This window comes from Astatotilapia calliptera, chromosome 15 (genome assembly GCF_900246225.1).
Source record: "Astatotilapia calliptera chromosome 15, fAstCal1.2, whole genome shotgun sequence".
Taxonomy (NCBI): domain Eukaryota; kingdom Metazoa; phylum Chordata; class Actinopteri; order Cichliformes; family Cichlidae; genus Astatotilapia; species Astatotilapia calliptera.
Genome location: NC_039316.1, coordinates 27,011,880 through 27,035,422, shown reverse-complemented (window position 1 = coordinate 27,035,422; position 23,543 = coordinate 27,011,880). Strand labels below are relative to the sequence as shown.

The window sequence follows — 23,543 nt, the reverse complement described above, 5'->3', positions numbered from 1 at the left end:
TGTTCTTTTTTAACATCTTCAGCCAATGGTAGGAAGTGGAGGCTGTGGAGGGCTGTGATTGGCTGCCAGGAGGAGTAGGGTGAGCTCGCGTCAAGGCTACTGTCAGCTGACAACCCTGTAAGTACGGAGATACTAGTATTTCCTCCGAGTGAACGATGGCGAAGCAAAAAGAGACAGCAGGGAGATACGAGGTTTCCTGACCACAAAGAAGCCCCCCCCCCCCCCCCCCCCCAACACCACCACCATAACCACCACACACACACTCACTTACACACTCCTCCTCCTCCTTCATTTGCCCTTGTCGTCTCTTTCTGTTTGGTCATGAATAAATGACAATGGTCTGTGTGTGTCTATGTGTGTGTGTGTGTCTTGTGGTGTATGGTGGTTGGGCATACTGCAGCCTCTCGACATGCTGATGGAGGATGGGGGAGGGGCATCAAGCTCTGAAAATGGATGAGGACAGGTGGGGGAGGAGCAGAAGATCTGGTTTGTATTCAGCTCTCACCACCTGATCCTGCTGATGCTGTCAGCATGGAACACCACACACACTCACAAACACACACAATGTTGTGGTTCTGCAGGTTCATGGTCCTGGACTCAGGTATGCTGCCTTCTACGATGCCTTCTCTCTACTTCCTGTGTAAGATCACATGATTTAAGTCTGACAGACCTCAGCACCCCCACAGAGTTTACCAACCGGTGTGAACCCTTTCACCCCATCCCTGTTACCATGGAGACGGGCATCATGGTGTGCAGTGCCTCCTCTCCTGCAGCAAGTTCAAGTCATTATTTATACAGGACAACACTGAGAACCCGACTCTGCCTTCAGCCTCAACCCATACTGCCCAGGAAGAACCTTTGACATAGAACCAGAACTTCAAACAAAGAACCAGAACCTAAATAAAGAACTAGAACACAGAGAGACATAACTTTAAGCAAAGAACCAGAACATTAAACAAAGAACCATAACAAAGAACCATAAACATAACCTAAATATAGAACCAGAACCTCAAACAAAAAACCTGAATCTAAATAAAGAACCAGAACCAGAACACAGAGAGCAATAATTTCAAACAAAGAACCAGAACCTAAATAAAGAAGCACAACACAGAGAACCATAACTTTAAACAAAGAACCAGAACATTAAACAAAGAACCAGAACACAGAGAACCAGAACTTTAAACAAAGAACTAGAACCTAAATAAAGAACCAAAACCAGAACACAAAGAACCAGAACTTCAAACAAAGAATCACAAGCAGAACTTTAAACAAAGAATCACAAGCAGAACTTTAAACAAATAACCAGAACTTAAACTAAAGAATCAGAACACAGAGAACTATCATCTTTGTGATGAAGAACACCTCTGACCCTGTAGAGACCACTCACAATTACACTAAGTGATGTTTCCTTAGCCTGACCAAACAGCAACAAAGTCGTACCGTCTAAATTGATGGTGATGATGATAATGTGATGATAGTGGTGTTGATGATGTCGATTTGATGATGATGATGTGATGATGGTTGTGTTGATGATGTCGATTTGATGATGATGATGCGATGATGGTGGTGATGATGATGTTGATGTGATTATTGTGATGATGATGATGTGATTATGGTGGTGATGTTGATGTCAATGTGATGATTGTGATGATGATGTGATGAAGATGATGATGCTGTTGTGATGATGATGACGATGATAGAATAGAATAATATAGAATAGCTCTTTATTGTCATTGTACATGTACAATGGTTTAGCGCCATCTTGTGACAGTACAGAACGTGACGTCACTGGGTTTGTTGGCCGTTTTCTGCTAAGAGACTTTCATTGGTTTATGTTAGCTAACTAGTGACAGATCACTGAGTGAAAAACAAGGAGACCAAAAAGAGAACGTGCGTTTGGGGGACGCACATATACACATGAAAGATGGTGGGCTAAACTCACACCTGCTGAGTCCTGACAGGCCTGGCTCAAAGGAACTGTAGCAGGATGGGGACAAAGAGAGAGAGAGAGAGAGGGGGGGGGGGGGGGGTGAGAGACAACCACGTGACCCTCGGCGGGTCTGTGCCCAATGGAATGAATGGACTGTAAATAGGAGCCAATGAGGATCTGGGGGCGAGTATAAAAGGCTGCGAGCCGCTTTAATCCGCAGCAGCAGCACGGACCCGCTCCAGAGCCGCATCCCGCACACCGAACCACAGGTATGAGCATCCGAGCCGACTAATTACAGCAGAGCACATTCATACAGCCGTGCATCAGGGCAGGAGGAACGAGTCGGAAGGGGCGCGCGGTCAGAAGGAGATGGAGGGTCAAAGAACAAAGAAACAAACACACGCACGGGGAGGCTGCTGCAGACTGTGTGTGTGTGTCTTTGTGTGTGTGAGCGCGCGCTAACGACCTTGCGCTCCGTCCTGCGTGCAGGTGTTGCGCAGTCAGCATCGCCCGCGCGCACAAAGCTTCTTTACCGTGGTGGTATTTACGGTCAGCTGATTCATCTGCAGGACTGCTACTGTGCGCGCGCAGCTTCAACAACAGCCTCCAAATATCATACAATTCCTCCTGAACCGGTGCAGCCGGAGACTGCAGCTCTGCCTGTGCACATTAAGCAGTCTAACCTTCAAACAGTGCGCGTATGCTCCGCCTCATTTTCACGGCTTTTTGGAGCTGATGACGTCACTCAGCCCTGCAGAGTTCTAGCCAGTCAGAACCGGTCCGATTTAGTCGATTCTGTGCGCGCAGTGAGGAGCTGAAGGTGACCGCGGCCTTAATGATCTGGAGCGAACCGGAGCGAACCATACCGAGCCAGGATCCTGTCTGCACTCTGCATAAATACAGCCAATGGAAAGTAACAGAGTACTTTTACTGCAATTGTGAGAGTTACAGTAAAGATCAGAAGCTCCTTAATCCAATCAGGTTGTTGATAATTTATAACCTGATTGGAGGGTTTGAGGCGTTTCTAAAAGTTTGCAGAAAAAAAATCTGATGTCGCAAAGATTTTTGCAGAGTCAGCATCTGAGTTTTTCACCATTTGACTTTGCTTCATCAGCGACTGACCAGAGCTCAGGCAGTTTGAGCAATCATTTTAATTGATCAGTAAACTGTGTCACATTTAAAGGCATTAAAGGCATGTTTTTGTTCATCACATTTCCATTTTAATTGTGATGTTTTCATAAGAATCAATATAAATGTGATCACATGACCATAAAACCCACAAAAAGTGGCCTCAGTGGGAAGAGTCTGACCCAGCACCCTCAGACCAGGTTTGTGGAGAAAATGGGCCTCTTTATTGGCCTTTCCTATCAAAAACAATCAAGTGTATTTCATTGAGTCAATGTTTTACTAGCAGCAACATGTACATGAATACATGAATATTCAAAATTCAAATCACATCCAGAAATCTTCCAGAAGTTATCAAATGCATGCCTGAGTTTCTTCATCTTTGTGACCAGCCTCCTTTTACTGACTGAACTTTAGTGTAAAAGTTTTATTGTCAGTACAAATTTAGCAATAACTTGTTTAGGAAAGTGCTGTAAGCGATCGGTTTCTGTGTCTGAGATAGATTAACGTGCAAATACATAAACTGTTTGATGCTGTAATGCTGTGTTATTGAACACTTTGACTGTAACCGATGGCTTTGCGGCAGGCGAGCAGCCCGGACGTCATCATGCCTTTTGGAAACACCCACAACAAGTTGAAGCTGAAGTACACGGCGGAGCAGGAGTACCCCGACCTCAGCCAGCACAACAACCACATGGCCAAGGTGCTCACGTCCGAAATGTACGCCAACCTGAGGGACAAGGAGACGCCCAGCGGATTCACCCTGGACGATGTCATCCAGACTGGCGTTGACAACCCAGGTAACCCCTCCCACAGTCAGCATTAAGAGCTCAAACTCTATTCTTGAACTCAAACAAAGGTAACAAGTCCTAAACCAGATAACTTTATCATCAGTGCCAGGTAGACACTCCTTCATCAAACGGTCACACATAAATGGCTCCCTAAAAACTGTGTACCTCTCTTCCAACACAATTCAACCTTCAGAATAACCAGGTACCCCATTCCCAAAGCACCATCCTCCTCCTTAAACAGCCCCTTACCAAGGTGCTGGTAATTCCTCTCAAAATAAGACAAATCTCCTCCAGACCAGCTAATTGTGCCAAGGCGACTGATTTGGCATATATGTTAACACCTCCCTAAAAACCTGACCAAATAAACAACTAAACAACTAAACAACTCCACCCTTGGACACTTGTACCATGTTCCATTTCTCCAAAACATCCTTAAGACCCTTGATCCACCTCCTTGTCCAAGTAACTCTTCCTCAAAGTAAGACAACTTCAGCCTAGTCCAATAACCTTCAGAATAGGAACCAAGCCTCTATCCGATGCTGGTCTGGCTCTTACATAAGCCAGTTAAGCCTTCACCAGACATGTAACTTTGCGTGTTTGTCACCTTCACATTGAGAGATTCTGTTAATAATAAACTCTTTAATTGGATAGACTCATTAGATCAAGGTAATTTTTGGTCTATAATTCCCACCCAAGGGCAGGACATAGTATTGACCTTCAGTCCAACCACCTGATCCTCCTCTTCTAATCCTCCTTAGTTCATTTAGCTCCTCTTAGTGCGTTAAAGACCATAACACACTATCCTACAAGGAAATTGTGAAACAGACCAAACAAACCCATTGGCACACTCCGTCATGTTTAGGTTTTCTCTCTGAAGTCAAAAGTCATTTTAAGGCCCATAGATGTTGGCTGTGACAAGGGGAAGTGACTGTCCATCCTTTCCCCTTACAGGTCATCCGTTTATCATGACTGTGGGCTGTGTGGCTGGAGACGAGGAGACGTATGAAGTGTTTAAAGACCTGATGGATCCAGTGATCGAAGACCGCCATGGAGGATACAAACCAACAGACAAACACAAGACGGACCTGAACCCTGACAACCTCCAGGTAAACGATCAACTCACCTGAAGCCAGTTCAAACACATCTCATTATTTATGGAATTCATGACCAGAGCCTCAAGCGGAAAAAACATTCAGGACAAACCGATTTAAATACAATCATTACAGTACATACACTTAATGTCAAGGACAGGTGAACACACCTGTTACAGAAGACATGCTCATTCAGATGTAATGCTCTAATCTCAGAGCTGTCCTGGAGCTATTTCAAACAGACAAACCAAACACGAAAGGATTCACGCCAAAAACCAATCACAGCATTGTCAAAACTTTGTGTCCACATGAAATTGTCGGAGTTCGCAGCAGATTCATAATCACTAACATGGACAGGTGTAGGGCTGCATAATTCTGAGGAATTTAAAATCCAATTCAGACTGAAAATCACAGCCTCAGCATCACTGCCCATCAGCAGGACAGAGCTCTGGAGACAGTTTTATTCTTTCAGCTGCAGCTTTATTGGCATTAAACTGTCAGGCAGTAATAACCTAAATTCAAACCTGTGAGTTGCTGAAAGGTTTAACATCAGGTCTGGAATCAGTCTGTTTCAGCATGCAGATGAGGCAGCTGCTCCCTGAGCTCATCACAGGTAAAACTACCAACCTGGGCCATCAGCACACAGGAGTCTGAGATCTTTGAGCATTGGTGATGCTATTTTCCACAGAACTGATTATTCACTAGGGTACTGAATTCTTGCATGTGATGTGTTTAGCCCAGACATGAAGTCCTACCCAACAACAAGTGACTCTTAAACTCTTTATTGGCTGCAAGGCTCAATGATTTGGTTTTGGTGTGTCAGCTGAGGGTGGTGGTGACCTCTGAAGGGTGGGCAGTGATGGACTCTGACCCTCCTGTTCTTGTGTCTCCTTTGTGTTTCAGGGTGGAGATGATCTGGATCCAAACTATGTGCTCAGCTCTCGGGTTCGCACAGGACGCAGCATTCGTGGCTTCTGTCTGCCGCCACACTGCAGCCGTGGAGAGCGACGCACTATTGAGAACCTCTCCATTGAAAGTACGAGGTCACTTCCTGTATCTTCTGCCGCATGTACAGTGGGGCAAAAAAGTATTTAGTCAGCCACCGACTGTGCAAGTTCCCCCACTTAAAATGATGACAGAGGTCAGTAATTTGCACCAGAGGTACACTTCAACTGTGAGAGACAGAATGTGAAAAAAAAAATCCATGAATCCACATGGTAGGATTTGTAAAGAATTTATTCGTAAATCAGGGTGGAAAATAAGTATTTGGTCAATAACAAAAATACAACTCAATACTTTGTAACATAACCTTTGTTGGCAATAACAGAGGTCAAACGTTTACTATAGGTCTTTACCAGGTTTGCACACACAGTAGCTGGTATTTTGGCCCATTCCTCCATGCAGATCTTCTCGAGAGCAGTGATGTTTTGGGGCTGTCGCCGAGCAACACGGACTTTCAACTCTCGCCACAGATTTTCTATGGGGTTGAGGTCTGGAGACTGGCTAGGCCACTCCAGGACTTTCAAATGCTTCTTACGGAGCCACTCCTTTGTTGCCCGGGCGGTGTGTTTTGGATCATTGTCATGTTGGAAGACCCAGCCTCGTTTCATCTTCAAAGTTCTCACTGATGGAAGGAGGTTTTGGCCAAAATCTCACGATACATGGCCCCATTCACTCTATCCTTAACACGGATCAGTCGTCCTGTCCCCTTGGCAGAAAAACAGCCCCATAGCATGATGTTTCCACCCCCATGCTTCACAGTAGGTATGGTGTTCTTGGGATGCAACTCAGTATTCTTCTTCCTCCAAACACGACGAGTTGAGTTTATACCAAAAAGTTCTAGTTTGGTTTCATCTGACCACATGACATTCTCCCAATCCTCTGCTGTATCATCCATGTGCTCTCTGGCAAACTTCAGACGGGCCTGGACATGCACTGGCTTCAGCAGCGGAACACGTCTGGCACTGCGGGATTTGATTCCCTGCCGTTGTAGTGTGTTACTGATGGTGACCTTTGTTACTTTGGTCCCAGCTCTCTGCAGGTCATTCACCAGGTCCCCCCGTGTGGTTCTGGGATCTTTACTCACCGTTCTCATGATCATTTTGACCTCACGGGATGAGATCTTGCGTGGAGCCCCAGATCGTGGGAGATTATCAGTGGTCTTGTATGTCTTCCATTTTCTGATGATTGCTCCCACAGTTGATTTTTTCACACCAAGCTGCTTGCCTATTGTAGATTCACTCTTCCCAGTCTGGTGCAGGTCTACAATACTTTTCCTGGTGTCCTTCGAAAGCTCTTTGGTCTTGGCCATGGCGGATTTTGGAGTCTGACTGTTTGAGGCTGTGGACAGGTGTCTTTTATACAGATGATGAGTTCAAACAGGTGCCATTCATACAGGTAACGAGTGGGGGACAGAAAAGCTTCTTACAGAAGACGTTACAGGTCTGTGAGAGCCAGAGATTTTCCTTGTTTGAGGTGACCAAATACTTATTTTCCACCCTGATTTACGAATAAATTCTTTACAAATCCTACCATGTGAATTCATGGATTTTTTTTTTTTTTTTTTTTTTTTTTTTTCACATTCTGTCTCTCACAGTTGAAGTGTACCTCTGGTGCAAATTACTGACCTCTGTCATCATTTTAAGTGGGGGAACTTGCACAATCGGTGGCTGACTAAATACTTTTTTGCCCCACTGTAGCATCATCACTCTGCCCCCTGCCTGCAGACTGCTGTATTATACCTCACTGTCAGCACTTCTACTGTAGATCACTGTCATTCTTCGCTCATTGAAGCTAAAGTATGTCCTTCAGTCAAAGTTATGTTCCTAGCAGAGCCTGACCTTCTGACCTGAAAATTCAGGTTTGTCCCTCCTTCTTAAACCAAAATGTCACTAAAACCTTCATGTAAAGAAAAATGCTGAAGCATACTGTAGTGTGTTTTTTAGAGATCTGATCTGCTCCAAATAACAAAGATTTTTAATTAACACTAATCTAAAATTGGGAACTACATGTGTAAACCTGAACTTAACAAAACAAACAAAATATATATATATATATATATATATATATATATATATATATATATATATATATATATATATATAACTGACCTGAGGAAAAAGCTGGAGAACGAACGGAAACAGACCTTTAACTCATTTAAAATGCAGCATTTACAGACTCGAGCATCTGACTGAAACTCAACACTTCCTGTTTTGTTTGTTCAGCTTTGGGAAGGACGTAAAAAAAAGGTCAGACTCAGAGAGGGAGCGTCTGTCTGAGCATTTCAGAGCACCGTCCATCACACTAGAATAGAATTCAACTTTATTGTCATGTGCACATGACAATAAAGTTGAATACTTCATCACATGAAGAATTCAACTTTATTCAACTTTAAGAATTCATCACATTCGCAGTTTCACTGTACCGGCCGCGTGTACTTAGACCTGCATGGCTTAATCAAGTACAAGGCAACGAAATGCAGTTTGCATCCATCCAGAAGTGCTTTAGTGATATAGATATATTACAATATATATTAACAATAATATAGATATGTAAGTATATTACAGAAATGGGTCTATTATGGTATGTTATAATGTACACGGTATGAAGTATGTTGTGAATATTCTATAACTATAGATGTACAGGCTGTAGTGAGTACAGGCTATGAACACTGATGCTGATGTCAGTTTTAGAGTAAAATGAGAACAAACGGATTCTAAATCAGGTTTTTATTGTTTGTTAAATTCACTTTGAGTTTAAACTGTGGTGGTGCATTTAGGGACCGTCTGATGCAGCAGTTTCTTGTGGTCCTGCTGAGGTAGGTGAGGTACAAACTCTCGTCAGTCGGGCTTCATTCAGCTGGGTCTGCAGCTGAAGAGGATAAGTCTTTATTTAGATACTTCCCATGATGCCTCATCGAGTGTGTCGGTGAACGCAGCAGCAGATCAAACTCTTACATAACCCTGAGCTGAGAGCCGTCCTGCTGAGACTGCTAATGAGACCGACAGCTCGCCATTTAAAGCCTGTCTTTCATATTCAAATGCGACTACCGGTTAAAGCCGGCAGACCTGAGATTCTGCTGCACCCTGCTGTCTGAGCTAGTTCCACACCTGCTTTTAAAGACCTCAGGAACCAGGAGACATTTAACTGAGCCATTCTAAGACCCACAGAAATGCGGGTCTCAGAATGATCATGTGATCTCTGTATGATTTCCTCAGCTGTCAGGCCGACTCCTGACCACCTAAACAGTTCAGGCTGCTCAGGTATCTCTGCATCAAAGTGTGAGGAACTGGTACTCTGTTTTCCTGTAGAAAGTCAAGACACTCATCAGAGTAAAGGTGACTTTTTTTATAGGTAACGTTCAGGTATGATGGGTAAAAATAAAATGTAATTAATGAGAGATGCTGGCAGGAAACTTCATATGATTTGATATCTAAAAGGGGGTGAAATCTAAAGGGGGGTGAAACTTCCTGGTCACCTTTAGTGAAACAATTAAACCTTTAATTTGCTTTTATTTTGAAAGTCAATACCTGTCCCATTAAAAGTGATTCTGTGAAACAGCTCTATCTAGTTCAGTTGACACCACTTCCTGTTTGCTCACCTGTCATCCTGAAGTAGGGTTTATGTGTACCTCTGACCTTTGACCTACTGTGTGGTGGCTGCAGCTCTGGCCTCCTTGGAAGGAGACCTGAAGGGGAAGTACTATGCTCTGAAGAACATGACCGAGGAGGAGCAGCAGCAACTCATTGATGACCACTTCCTGTTTGATAAGCCTGTGTCCCCGCTGCTGCTGGCGTCCGGCATGGCCCGCGATTGGCCTGATGGCCGTGGCATCTGGTCAGTATGTAACCCTACAAGTGGAGGTGCAGGGGTGGGGGGGTATAATGAAGTATTGGTTTGGAAAAATATGACTCCAAAGCCAGAAATTGATTTAAATTAACCTGATTCTAACAGAATGAAGAAATGCTGAGAGAGAATAAACTTTGAGCTAGAGCGTCTCAAATATGTCCTTTTTCTGAACAAACACCAGTATAAAAATAACTGTAATGAGAGACAGAATAAAAAAAAAAACCGAGTTGAGGTCAAAGTTCAGAACAAAAAATACTGACTCAGAATGGAAGATTCATACATTCATAAAAACAGATGTAGGTGTAATAAAAAAAGGTGAGTCTGATTGAATAGAGGTAAAAGTTGGAAAGATTAATAAAAAAAAAAGTGACCAGAAATAAGGAATAAACATCAGTTTGCTCATGGAATAAAGAATCGCAGCAGTCCTTGGTCGTAGTGTCAAGCTCACTGAACATCCACCCAACCACCACATCCACCCCTGTAGACGGCTTCATTTCATTTCAAAGAATCCAACCACCACTTTAGTCACACCCTAGATCTTGTTTTAACATATGGCATATAAACTGAACATTGAGCAGTGTTTCCTGAAAATCCTCTCTCCTCTTATCATTTCCTGATAACATTTAAATTTACAATAATTGATTACACAGCATTGGAGAGTAGACTTCATCACAGTAGATGTCTTTCTGAAAGTGCTGTAACTAAGTTTGAGAATATAATCCACCCACTGTTATCATCTTCAATGACCTGTACCAACACAGAGCAGAGCAGCTACCTGAACGCTGCTCAAATAGAGGTTGATTATCTTGTTAATAATTTTACCTTCTCACAACGTATGACAATAGATACTGTTGCTCCTGTGAAAAATATGGTCTCAAATTAGAAATACTTGACTCCCTGGTGTAATTCTCAAACACATAGCCTAAAGCAGATAACTTGTAAGATGGAGAGGAAATGGCCTGTCACAAATTTACAAGATCATCATTTAGCCTGGAGAAATAGTTTATTGCTTTATAAGAAAGCCCTCCGTAAAGCTAGAACATCTGGTCATCACTGATTGAAGAAAACCTTAGGTTTCTCTTCAGCACTGTAGCCAGGCTGAAAAAAAGTCAGAGCACTGTTAAGCCAACCATTGTCATATGCTGTGGGAGTGTCTGGTCAGGCATGGTCAAGGTTCCTGTCATCCGTCCTTTGGGGTGGAGTTGGCCAGCTCATCACCTGTTTTCAATCTCCGGGGCTCCACCTAGAGGGTTTTTAAGCCAGCACTGCCTGCCACTCCTCGCCAGTTCGTCCTGCTACCATCTGTGATTCATCACCCGTCGCACTCACCAGTAGTGCTGGTTCCGTCTCCATCCTGTTTTTCCGTCTCCTCGGAACCCAAGGACCACATACACAACTTCTCCTCAGCCTGCCCTTCAGTCCATACTCTCCACCTCCTTGGAATCTGGACCGGACTCTCCACACTCTCGATCCTCTCGGGAATGCTCCCATGGCAGCCTTTTCCCCCGCTTAATAACCAGGGTCTCCAAGTAAGCCCAAGACTATCCACTGGCACTCCATACCTCTGTCCCTTACTCGTTTGTCACTCAGTAACACCCTTCTCCTGTGTTTACAGAAAGTTCCCGTTCGAGTTCTCCCTGTGCTCTACGCCTGTTTCCCCGCCCACGGATTTCCCTTAGTTTCTGCGAATGGTTTCTGTTAAACCCAGTTCTGTTTACGTTTTTGTTCCTTCCAATAAATTATACATAGTTCGAGCAATTGAGTCTGCTTTTGAGTCCACCGCATCCTTGTTTGTGACAGAACGAACTGGCCACTAATGGACTCAGCGGACCCAATTCGCGCCGCCATAAATAAACATGTTAGGACGGCATGAACAGACCTTGACGTCCTTAATGGACCAATGTAATGCTATCAGTGAAAAACAGGAAGAGTTACTTACCCGGTTTTTGGAACTCAGGGAGTCTAATCCACCCGTTCTCCCCAGCCAGCCGGGACCGTTGCCTGCGCCCGCCGTTGCGCATCCTGCGATAGAATCGGCTTATCGGGGCATCTCTTCCCCTCCCCTCCGATTGCCTCGTGTTCCTATGAGGACTTCCTCAAGGAATTCAAGGCTACGTTCGCTCACCCGATCTCTGAGGGTACTGCGGCTAAGAGGCTGTTGGGACTCCGTCAGGGAAAACGCAGCGTTGCAGAATACGCGATTGAGTTCCGCACTGCTGCTGTGGAAGCGGGTTGGCCAGACGCCGCGCTGCGGGGGAATTTTCCTAGCGTCCCTTTCCGAACAGATGAAGAATCAGCTGGCTGTGCACGACGAGCCGGCCACGTTCGAAGCGCTCGCCTCTCTCGCTCTCAGGATCGATAGTCGACTGAGGGAAAGAGACGCTGAGAGGCGGTCCAAGCCCTCTCCGTCTCTGTTTCGACCCGCGGCCGTTTCGGCGTTACCCCCGTCGCTTCCGGTGACATCATCCGTCCGTCCTCGCTCTCCTTCCCCTGAGCCTATGCAGATCGGCCGCGCTCGGTTCACTCCTGAGGAGCGGGAGCGGCGTTTCCGAGCCGGAGAGTGCTTCTACTGCGGAGGAAGCGGCCATCGCCTCGCTGTTTGCCCGGTCCGGCCAAAAGGCGTGGCCCGCCGGTAAGTCCGGGGTTACGGGTGGGCAGTGTTTTTAAGAGTGATAAACCCAGTTTTTTGCTTTCGGTTTCGTTGATGTCCGGTACTAAGGCTCATTCTTTTCGTGCTCTCGTTGACTCCGGGTCAGAGCAAAATTTGATAGACGCTGCGGTTGCTAAATCATTGAATTTGCCCCTCATTCAGCTCGAGCCTCCGATCCCGGCCGCCGCTTTGAATAATGAGGTATTCGCGATGATCACCTGTCAAGTTAGTCACGTCAGGTAACCATCAGGAGGACATAACTCTTTTTTACCACCTCTTCCCTTGACGTGCCAGTGATCCTTGGTTTTCCGTGGTTGCAGAAGCACAATCCACACATTGACTGGACAGGGAAGAGAGTGGCGAGTTGGAGTCTGTTTTGTCTCGCCAACTGTTTAAAGTCAGCCTTGCCCTCGGGGGCTTCTGTTTCTCCTCCATTGGTTGTCTCCCCCCCTGACCTTACCTCTGTCCCTCCTGAATATCATGATCTACGAGAGGTGTTCAGTAAGGACAGGGCTCAGTCGCTGCCTCCTCATCGACCTTATGATTGTGCCATTGATCTCCTCCCCGGTGCTCCTTTGCCCTCCAGCCGTCTTTATAACCTGTCCCGTCCGGAGAGGGGGGCTATGGAGAAGTACATCCAGGACTCGCTAGCAGCCGGTCTCATTCGTCCTTCTTCCTCACCGGTGGCCGCCGGTTTCTTTTTTGTGTCTAAGAAGGATTCATCGCTCCGGCCGTGCATCGATTACAGGGGACTTAATGCGATCACAATTAAGAACAAGTATCCCCTACCTTTGATCAACTCGGCTTTCGAACCCCTCCATGGTGCCACTGTCTTCTCCAAGCTGGACTTGAGGAACGCATACCACCTTGTCCGCATAAGGGAGGGTGACGAGTGGAAGACTGCTTTTAACACTCCTCTGGGGCATTTTGAATACCTGGTAATGCCGTTTGGCCTCACCAATGCCCCTGCAGTCTTCCAGGCACTAGTGAATGACGTGCTCCGGGATTTCCTGAATGTTTTCGTGTTTGTTTACCTGGATGATATTTTGATCTTTTCTCGATCCCTCGAGGAGCATCAGGTGCATGTCCGGAGTGTGCTGCAGCGACTGTTGGAGAACCGCCTTTAATCAAATCAATCCAATCAAATCAAATCACTTTTATTGTCACATCACATGTGCAGGCACACTGGCACAGCACATGCGACTGAAATTCTTGTGTGCGAGCCCCACAAGCAACAGAGATGTGCAAACACAACAACACAAACGAGCAAAATACAAGAATGGCCAACCTGAAACTAATAAATATATGTACAATATATAATAGTGTATGCATTTCTGGATGTGTATACTAAATATTTTCCTGTGTGTGTGTGTGTGTGTGTGTGTGTGTGTGTGTGTGTGTGTGTGTGTGTGTGTGTGTGTGTGTGTGTGTGTGTACACACATTTTTACAAATTAAATAGTAAAAAAAAAATAATAATAATAATAATAAAATATATAAAATATACAGAGTTGAATATGTGCAAAACAAGTGGCATTTGTATACAGTGTGGAGTGCATAATGTTGAAGTTCCAGTAGTGAAGCTGAGGTGTCTATGACGTGTTCAGCAGTCTGATGGCCTGATGGAAAAAGCTGTCTCTCAGTCTGCTGGTACGGGACCGGATGCTGCAGAACCTCCTTCCTGATGGAAGCAGTCTGAACAGTTTATGGCTGGGGTGACTGGAGTCCTTGATGATCCTCCCCGCTTTCCTCAGGCAGCGCTTCCTGTAGATGTCTTGGAGGGAGGGAAGTTCACCTCCAATTATCCGTTCAGAGCACCGCACTACTCGCTGGAGAGCTTTGCAGTTGTAGGCGGTGCTGTTGCCATACCAGGTGGTGATACATCCAGTGAGGATGCTCTCAATGGCACAGTGATAGAAGGTCCTGAGGATGCGGGGGCTCATGCCGAATCTTTTCAGTCTCCTGAGAAAGAAGAGGCGCTGCTGCGCCTTCTTCACTGTTTTGTTTGTGTGTACTGACCACGTAAGATCCTCAGCCAGATGTACTCCAAGGAACCGGAAGCTGCTCACTCTCTCCACAGCAGCGCCGTTGATGGTGATGGGGGTGTGTACTTCTCTGCACCTCCGGAAGTCCACTATCAACTCCTTTGTCTTTGCGACGTTGAGGGTGAGATGGTTGTCTTGACACCAGTGGGTCAGGGCGCTGACCTCCTCCCTGTAAGCAGTCTCATCACCGTTGGTGATAAGACCCACCACTGTAGTGTCGTCCGCAAACTTCACAATGATGTTGGAGCTGTTAGTGGCTGTGCAGTCGTAGGTGTAGAGTGAGTACAGGAGAGGGCTCAGTACACACCCCTGTGGAGCACCAGTGTTCAGTGTGATGGGGGATGAGGTGATGCTGCCCAGTCTGACCACCTGGCGTCTGTCAGACAGGAAGCTAAGGATCCAGCTGCAGAGGGAGCTGCTCAGTCCTAGATCCTGCAGTTTCCTGTCCAGCTTCGAGGGAACGATGGTATTGAATGCTGAGCTGTAATCTACAAACAGCATCCTCACATACGTGTCTCTCTTCTCCAGGTGTGACAGGGCAGTGTGTAGTGTCAGGGCTATGGCATCATCAGTGGACCTGTTGTGGCGGTATGCAAACTGTAGAGGGTCCAGTGAGTCGGGTAGTGCAGAGCAGATGAAGTCCCTGACCAGCTTCTCGAAGCATTTGCTTACGATGGGGGTCAGGGCTACAGGTCGCCAGTCGTTCAATGAGGCGATGGTGGAGGATTTGGGTACAGGGACGATGGTGGCCATTTTGAAGCAGGCTGGGACTACAGACAGAGAGAGGGAAAGGTTGAAGATGTGCGTGAACACTCCAGCCAGCTGAGCCGCGCGTGACCTGAGGACGCGGCCGGGAATCCCGTCCGGACCAGTAGCTTTGCGTGCGTTCACCTTCCTGAAGCACTTCCGCACATCCTCCTCAGACACAGTGTGCGCACTGACGTCATCCGCGGTGCGCACACTGTCCGGTCTCATGGTGTTTGCTGTGTCGAATCTAGCGTAGAATACGTTTAGATCCTCACACAGAGAGGCCGTGGTCTGCGGTGTGCTGGTTTTCCCTCTAAAGTCTGTGATCGTGTTTAGTCCCTGCCACATACTCCGAGGGTTGTCAAACTGTTGCTCCACCCTGTCCCTGTACTCACGTTTGGCTGCTTTGATCGTCTTCCGGAGTTGGTAATGTGCGTGTTTGTAGTCCGATGTGTTCGCGGAGGCAAAGGCGGTGTTCCGTGCCGCGCGAACATCTCCGTTAATCCAGGGTTTTTGATTTGGGAAGGATTTGACTGTTCTGGATGGGACGACATCTTCCACGCATTTCCTGATAAATCCACAGACTGAGTCTGTGTATTCATCAATGTCTCTGGCGGCCACGTGAAACATTTCTCAGTCCGCGTGATCAAAACAGTCCCGCAGCGCAGACTCCTTTATGTGAAGGCCGAGAAGTGTGACTTTCACGTCTCGTCTATCTCATTTCTGGGCTACCTACTGGCGGAAGGGCAGGTGAAGACGGACCCTGTAAAGGTTAAGGCAGTGGTGGAGTGGCTCGTTCCTGATTCACGCAGACAGCTGCAGCAGTTCCTTGGCTTTGCGAATTTCTACAGGCGCTTTGTCAGGGACTACAGACGGGTGGCTGCGCCTCTCACCCGCCTTACTTTCTCCCGGGTCCCCTTCGTTTGGTCTCCCGAGGCTCACTCGGCCTTCGCCACGCTCAAACGGCTTTTTTCTTCGGCTCCTGTTTTGGTCCATCCTGACACAAGTAAGCAGTTCGTGGTGGAGGTTGATGCTTCGAGCGTGGGGGTGGGGGCTGTGCTGTCTCAGCGTTCTGGTCCTCGTGGCAAGCTCCAACCCTGCGCCTACTTTTCTCGGCGCCTTTCTCCTGCCGAACGGAATTATGACGTTGGGGATAGGGAGCTCCTGGCCATTAATTTGGCTTTGGAGGAGTGGCGCCACTGGCTGGAGGGGACGGAACATCCGTTTATCATCTGGACAGATCACAAGAATCTGACTTATCTCAGATCGGCTAAAAGACTGAACTCCCGCCAGGCTCGGTTGTCCCTTTTCTTTGCCCGATTTAATTTTGACATTTCCTATCGCCCGGGTTCCAGAAATCTTAAACCCGATGCCCTGTCTCGCCAGTACTCCTCGGACTTGGACTCCCGGGACCCTGAGCTCATTCTCCCTTCCACCTGCAGAATTGGCTCCCTCACCTGGGATATGGAGGAGGCCATACGCCAAGGACTACGAGAAGACACCGATCCAGGAACTGGCCCACCCGGTCGGCGTTTTGTACCCTCTGCTGCCCGGTCGGCTGTGATCCATTGGGTCCATACAGCCCGGTTTACTTGCCACCCGGGAGTGAGTAGGACCACGGCTCTGTTGAAGAGGTATTTCTGGTGGCGTTCCATGGACAAGGATGTGAAGGCTTATGTGGCTGCCTGTTCTGTTTGTGCCCGTAATAAGTCCTCCAATCGGCCTCCGTCTGGCTTACTCCGACCGCTGAGTACCCCGCATAGGCCTTGGTCTCATATTGCCTAGGATTTTGTTACCGGCCTCCCGGCTTCTTCAGGGAAGACGGTGGTTCTGTCCATAGTCGATCGGTTTTCCAAAGCGGCTCATTTCGTAGCCCTAGACAAGCTGCCGACGGCTGCTGAGACCACCCAGATCCTTATGGACCATGTATTCCGACTTCATGGCATACCCTCGGAAATTGTGTCTGACAGGGGGCCTCAGTTTGTCTCCGGAGTGTGGAGGGCCTTCTGTACAGCCCTGGGTGCCAAAGCCAACTTGAGTTCTGGTTTCCATCCGCAGACCAATGGCCAGACTGAACGTTTGAACCAGGAGTTGGAATCCGCTCTTCGCTGCGTCTCATCTCAGAACCCGGCTGCCTGGTCGTCTCAGTTGCCTTGGGTGGAATACGCCCATAATTCTCTCACGTCTTCGCCGCGGTCGTGGTGTCCAGTACCTGGTGGACTGGGAGGGGTATGGGCCTGAGGAGCGTTCTTGGGTTCCCCGGTCGCTCATTCTGGACCCGTCCCTGATTGCTGCGTTTCGCTGCTCCCCTCGCAGGGCCCGGTCCAGGGGGTCGCCGGGTGGTGACCCTTGAGGGGGAGGTACTGTCATATGCTGTGGGAGTGTCTGGTTGGGCATGGTCCAGGTTCCTGTCATCCGTCCTTTGGGGTGGAGTTGGCCAGCTCATCACCTGTTTTCAATCTCCGGGGCTCCACCTAGAGGGTTTTTAAGCCAGCACTGCCTGCCACTCCTCGCCAGTTCGTCCTGCTACCATCTGTGATTCATCACCCATCGCACTCACCAGTAGTGCTGGTTCCGTCTCCATCCTGTTTTTCCGTCTCCTCGGAACCCAAGGACCACATACACAACTTCTCCTCAGCCTGCCCTTCAGTCCATACTCTCCACCTCCTTGGAATCTGGACCGGACTCTCCACACTCTCGATCCTCTCTGGAATGCTCCCATGGCAGCCTTTTCCCCCGCTTAATAACCAGGGTCTCCAAGTAAGCCCAAGACTATCCACTGGCACTCCATACCTCTGTCCCTTACTCGTTTGTCACTCAGTAACACCCTTCTCCTGTGTTTACAGAAAGTTCCCGTTCGAGTTCTCCCTGTGCTCTACGCCTGTTTCCCCACCCACAGATTTCCCTTAGTTTCTGCGAATGGTTTCTGTTAAACCCAGTTCTGTTCACGTTTTTGTTCCTTCTAATAAATTATACATAGTTCGAGTAATTGAGTCTGCTTTTGAGTCCACCGCATCCTTGTTTGTGACAACCATTCCTTTAACGTTAACTAGTAATGACTTCATGAACTTCTTCACAAATAAAATTTTAGCCATTAGAGAAAAAATTACTCATAATCATCTCACAGATGTAACATTATCTACAGCTACCGTAAAGTACCATTGATATTCATTTAGAGCCTTTTTCTCTAATTGTTCTTTCCGAGTTAACTTCAGTAATTACTTCCTCAAAACCATCAATGTGTCCTTTTAGACCCCAAGCCTGCTCAAAGAAGTCCTGCCATTAATTAATGCTTCAATATTAAATATGATCAAGCTATCCCTAATAATCGGCTATGTACCACAGGCCTTCAAGCTGGCAGTATTTAAACCTTTACTTAAAACGCCATCTCTAGACCCAGCTGTCTTAGCTAATTATAGGCCAATCTCCAACCTTCCTTTCATATAAAAAATTCTTGAAAGAGTAGTTGTCAAACAGCTACTTGATCATCTGCAGAGGAATGGCTTATTCGAAGAGTTTCAGTCAGGTTTCAGAGCTCATCACAGCACAGAAACAGCTTTAGTGAAGTTTACAAATGATCTTCTTATGGCCTCTGACAGTGGACTCATCTCTGTGCTTGTCCTGCTAGACCTCAGTGCAGCGTTCGATACTGTCGACCATGCTGTAGGTATTACAGGTACTGCGCTGGTTTGCAGTGGTTTGTATTATATCTATCTAATAAACTTCAATTTGTTCGTGTAAATGGTCAATTATGGAGTTCCACAGGGTTCAGTGCTAGGCTGTATCATCAGAAAGCATAGCATACATTTTCACTGCTATGCAGATGACACCCAACTTTATCTATCTATGAAGCCAGATAACACACACCAATTAGTTAAACTACAGGAATGTTAAGACCTTGATGGCCTCTAACTTTCTACTTCTAAATTCAGATAAAACTGAGGTTATTATATATGGCCTTGAAAATCTTAGAAATATGGTATCTAACCAGATTCTTACTCTGTATTCATTACCTTGTCATTGTAGTAATCTTTGACCAGGACATGTCCTTCAATGCACATATTAAACAAATATGTAAGACTGCTTTCTTCCATTTGCGAAATATCTCTAAAATTAGAAATATCCTGTCTCAGAGTGACGCTGAAAAACTAGTTCATGCATTTATTACTTCCAGGCTGGACTACTGTAATTCATTATTATCAGGATGTCCTAAAAACCCTGAAAAGCCTTCAGTTAATCCAAAATGCTGCAGCAAGAGTACTGACAAGGACTAGAAAGAGAGAGCATATTTCTCCTGTTTTGGCTTCCCTTCATTGGCTCCCTCTTAAATCCAGAATTGGATTTAAAATCATGCTCCTTGCATAAAAGGTCTTGAATAATCAGGCCCCATCTTATCTTAATGACCTTATAGTACCATATCACCCCATTAGAGCACTTTGCTCTCACACTGCAGGCTTATTTGTTGTTCCTAGAGTATTTAAAAGTAGACCGGGAGGCATAGCCTCCAGTTTTCAGGCCCCTCTTCTGTGGAACCAGCTTCCAGATTAGATTCAAGAGACATAGACTATCTCTACTTTTAAGATTAGGCTTAAAACTTTCCTTTTTGCTAAAGCATATAGTTAGGGCTGGATCAGGTGACCCTGAATCCTCCCTTAGTTATGTTGCAATAGACGTAGGCTGCTGGGGGATTCCCATGATGCATTGAGTATTTCTTCTTCAGTCTTCTTCAGTTCACACTCTGCAATTAATTATTAGTCATTATTAATCTCTGGCTCTCTTTCACAGCATGTCTTTTATCCTGCTTTCCTTCTCTCACCCCAACCGGTCACGGCAGATAGCTGCCCCTCCCTCAGCCTGGTTCTGCCAGAGGTTTCTTCATGCTAAAAGGAAGTTTTTCCTTCCCACTGCCGCCAAAGTGCTTGCTCATAGGGGGTCATAAGATTGTTGGGTTTGTCTCTGTATGTATTTTTGTAGGGTCTACCTTACAATATAAAGCACCTTGAGGCAACTGTTGTGATTTGGTGCTGTATAAATAAAACTGAATTGAATTGAATTGAACAAGTATCTATACTTCTACTTAAGTACAGAATGTACTTTTGCCAACTCTGGTTTTAAACGATGCCAAAGTGGCTTCAGAGACTTAAAGTCGTAAAACGAGTCAGCATTGTGCACTTCCTGCAATCTCATCCAAGTCGACAGGTTCTGTGAGTTACATTCCAAATCATTCCAAGATGAGACTCTGAGTTAAAATGAAATTAAATCATGATGTTTCCAAGAGAAAAGCTTTTGTTTTGGCAAGACGTGTAGAAAACTTGAAGCCAACTTCCCATTGGCCTTTGGACTTCCTGTCATTATAATAATAAAATTAAAAAAAAAATAATAATAATACATTTTATTTGAGGGCGCCTTTCTAAAACCCAAGGTCAAAGAGAAAAAGTTACCAATAAAACAGTAGATTCAAATAGATTCTAATAAATTAAATTACAAAAAACAACAAATAAAAACAAACAAAAAAACAACAACATTTGACAGCAAGTAAAATCTGTATTAAAGCGAGTAAGCCAGTTTAAACAAGTAGGTTTTGAGTTGTGACTTAAATAAGGGAAGGGAATCTATATTTCTGAAGGCTGAAGGAAGTGAGTTCCAGAGCCGAGGAGCAGAGTGACTGAAAGCTCTGTGCCCCATAGTGATAAGGCGAGCAGAAGGAACAACAAGATGAGTGGCAGATGAAGATGTCAGAGAGCGGGAAACAGTGGTTATTCTGCCCTCACTGCTACACTGGATACAGTTATGCAGGTAGATAAACTCCTCGACAACTGACAGGTGTATCGTCCCTTTTATTGACGCTGCCTTCAATTATCAACAGAGTGAAACTACAAACAGAAGGAATAAGCAATATTCAGTCTATAGATTCACACGATAATGCAAATCAGTTGGCTAAACTAGCTAACATTGGAAAGAAAGTAAATCTGAATACAGTACACCTTTAACCATAAAAGTGCATAAATAATAGCAAATATAGTTGCATTAACTCTTGTTCAACTTAAATACTCACAAGCGATGGTTTCTGTAAAACAACGAAGAGGATGGATGCAGATGTTTATCTGAACAACATGCTGAGTCAGTCTTTTCTCAAAGTGTGCTGCATTACTAACTCTACAGCTAATAACAAACAAATCTTGGCATGAAAGAACTGTAGCGACTCTTGCTGCTGGGAAGAAGAACTACACCAGCACAGTGGTGATATGAAGCAGATCACAGAAATAAGGAGGGGCAAGGTTATAAATAAACTTAAACGTGAGAACTAAGATTTTGAAATTTATCCTGGGCAACCAGTGAAGCTGTTAAAGAATTGGGGTAATATGGGAGTATGAGTTATGACCTGGAGCTGGAGTATTCTGAAAAAGTTGAAGTTTATGGAGGGACTTGTTGGGGAGACCAAATAAAAGGGAGTTGGAATAATTGACCTGGGAAGTAATAAGACTACGGACAAGGATGGCATCCGCATGGGGAGTAAGGGATGAAGTCAATTAATGTTATGTAAGTGAAAGTATGCAGACCAGGTTATGTAATTAATGTGAGACTGAAATGAGAGAGTACTGTCGAGTATGAAACCCAAACTTTTTACCTGTGGGGAAGGAAGGATGGGGGAATTTTCAATATTAATGGAGAAACTGTGTGAGATTTGGTTAAGATAGATGCTTTACCAACAAGTAAAACTTATGTTTTATTACTGTTAAGTTTGAGATAATTGAAGGAGAACCATGATCTGATCTCCAGTTCGAGAGCGAGTTAGGTGGAAGGGATGAATTAGGTTTGGAGGAAATGTAGAGCTGGGTGTCATCAGCATAACAATGAAAATTGATATTATATTTTCGGAATATTTGGCCAAGAGAGAGCATGTAGATAATGAAAAAGGGCCCTAATACTGAATCCTGGGGCACACCAGCAGAAACAGGAAAGAAACTTGAAGAGTGTGATTTAAATTGGATAAACTGAGAGATATGATGCACCAGGCAAGTGAGGTGTGACTAATGCCAATGGATGCTAATTATGCTCAGGAGGATATTATGAGAAACGGTGTCAAATGCCGGACTAAGATCGAGAAGGATGAGGATGGTTAAAAGACCAGAGTCAGCTGCCATCAGAAGGTCATTAGTAATCCTTAACAAAGCCGTTTCTGTATCATGATTTGGGCAGAAACCAGACTGAAATTTTTCATAGAGATTATGGTCATTGAGGTATGAGTGAAGCTGGAAGGCAACAACTTTCTCAAGGATTTTCAAAATAAAGGTGAGGTTTGATACAGGGCAGAGATTATCAAAATTATTGGGATCTGCACCAGGCTTTTTGAGAATTGGAGTGAAAGAAGCAGTTTTCAAGGATGGAAGAATAACCCCTTACTCACCTGCAGGCACAATGACAATAAGACATTCCTGGTTTGGGTGAACGAGGAGGATCATCTGCGTGTCATCAGCATGCAGAAAGGAGGAAACATGAGGGAGGTGTTCACCCGCTTCTGCACTGGCCTCACCAAGGTCAGCACGCCACTTCCTATTTCCCTCACCCCATAGTGTCACACCTGAAGCCGTCTAACCTGTCTCACCTCTCTCTCTGGCAGATCGAGGAACTGTTTAAGGAGCGAGGTCATGAATTCATGTGGAACGAGCACCTGGGCTACATCCTCACCTGCCCGTCCAACCTGGGCACCGGCCTGCGAGCTGGCGTCCACGTCAAGCTGCCAAACGTGAGCAAGCACGAGAAGTTCGGCGAGATCTTGAAGAGGCTGCGGCTGCAGAAGCGAGGAACAGGTAGGAGCACGCACAGCAGACGGGAAGGAACACCTGTCCTCGCTGTCTCATTCATCACTTCCTGTCTGTGTCTAAGGTGGTGTGGACACTGCAGCAGTGGGTGGAGTCTTTGACATCTCCAACGCGGACCGCCTGGGTTTCTCAGAGGTGGAGCTGGTGCAAATGGTGGTGGATGGCATTAACCTGCTGGTGGAGATGGAGAAGCGGCTGGAGGCCGGAGAGAGCATCGATGACATGATGCCTGAACAGAAGTGACCTGTTTCACTGTAACCTCTAGCCCCACCCCCTCATCCTCACCTACCACCCCTTCCATTCACTATAACCAATCAGAAACCGTCCTGATGCTGTGGGATGTTTAGAGCCGTTCAGTTAGACCTCAGTCTTCCAACATGTGAAGGGTTTTCTACTTCCTGTCTCACCTGTTGGACTCACCTAACACCTGAAATCTCTAATAAAGTCTCTGTGGCCCAAACTATCACAGCTGCTGCTCACCTGTCTTCATTCACG

At 45.9% G+C, this 23,543-nt stretch overlaps 1 protein-coding gene and 1 long non-coding RNA gene across 2 annotated transcripts; both read left to right on the top strand.

Annotated features, from left to right (window-relative positions):
- The first annotated feature begins 2,117 nt into the window (after positions 1 to 2,117).
- LOC113037485 (creatine kinase B-type-like) lies at positions 2,118 to 23,514 on the top strand. Its single transcript, XM_026194624.1, has 8 exons — positions 2,118 to 2,199; positions 3,642 to 3,855; positions 4,798 to 4,952; positions 5,841 to 5,973; positions 9,602 to 9,773; positions 22,640 to 22,763; positions 22,847 to 23,036; positions 23,113 to 23,514. Exons 2-8 carry the CDS (start codon positions 3,663 to 3,665, stop codon positions 23,289 to 23,291), a joined length of 1,146 nt encoding a protein of 381 aa, XP_026050409.1. The 5' UTR covers positions 2,118 to 2,199; positions 3,642 to 3,662; the 3' UTR covers positions 23,292 to 23,514.
- On the top strand, positions 17,016 to 18,210 carry LOC113037496 (uncharacterized). The gene is made up of 2 exons (XR_003274631.1): positions 17,016 to 17,985; positions 18,072 to 18,210. It is a non-coding gene; the product is annotated as an uncharacterized LOC113037496 (long non-coding RNA).
- Positions 23,515 to 23,543: the final 29 nt, after the last annotated feature.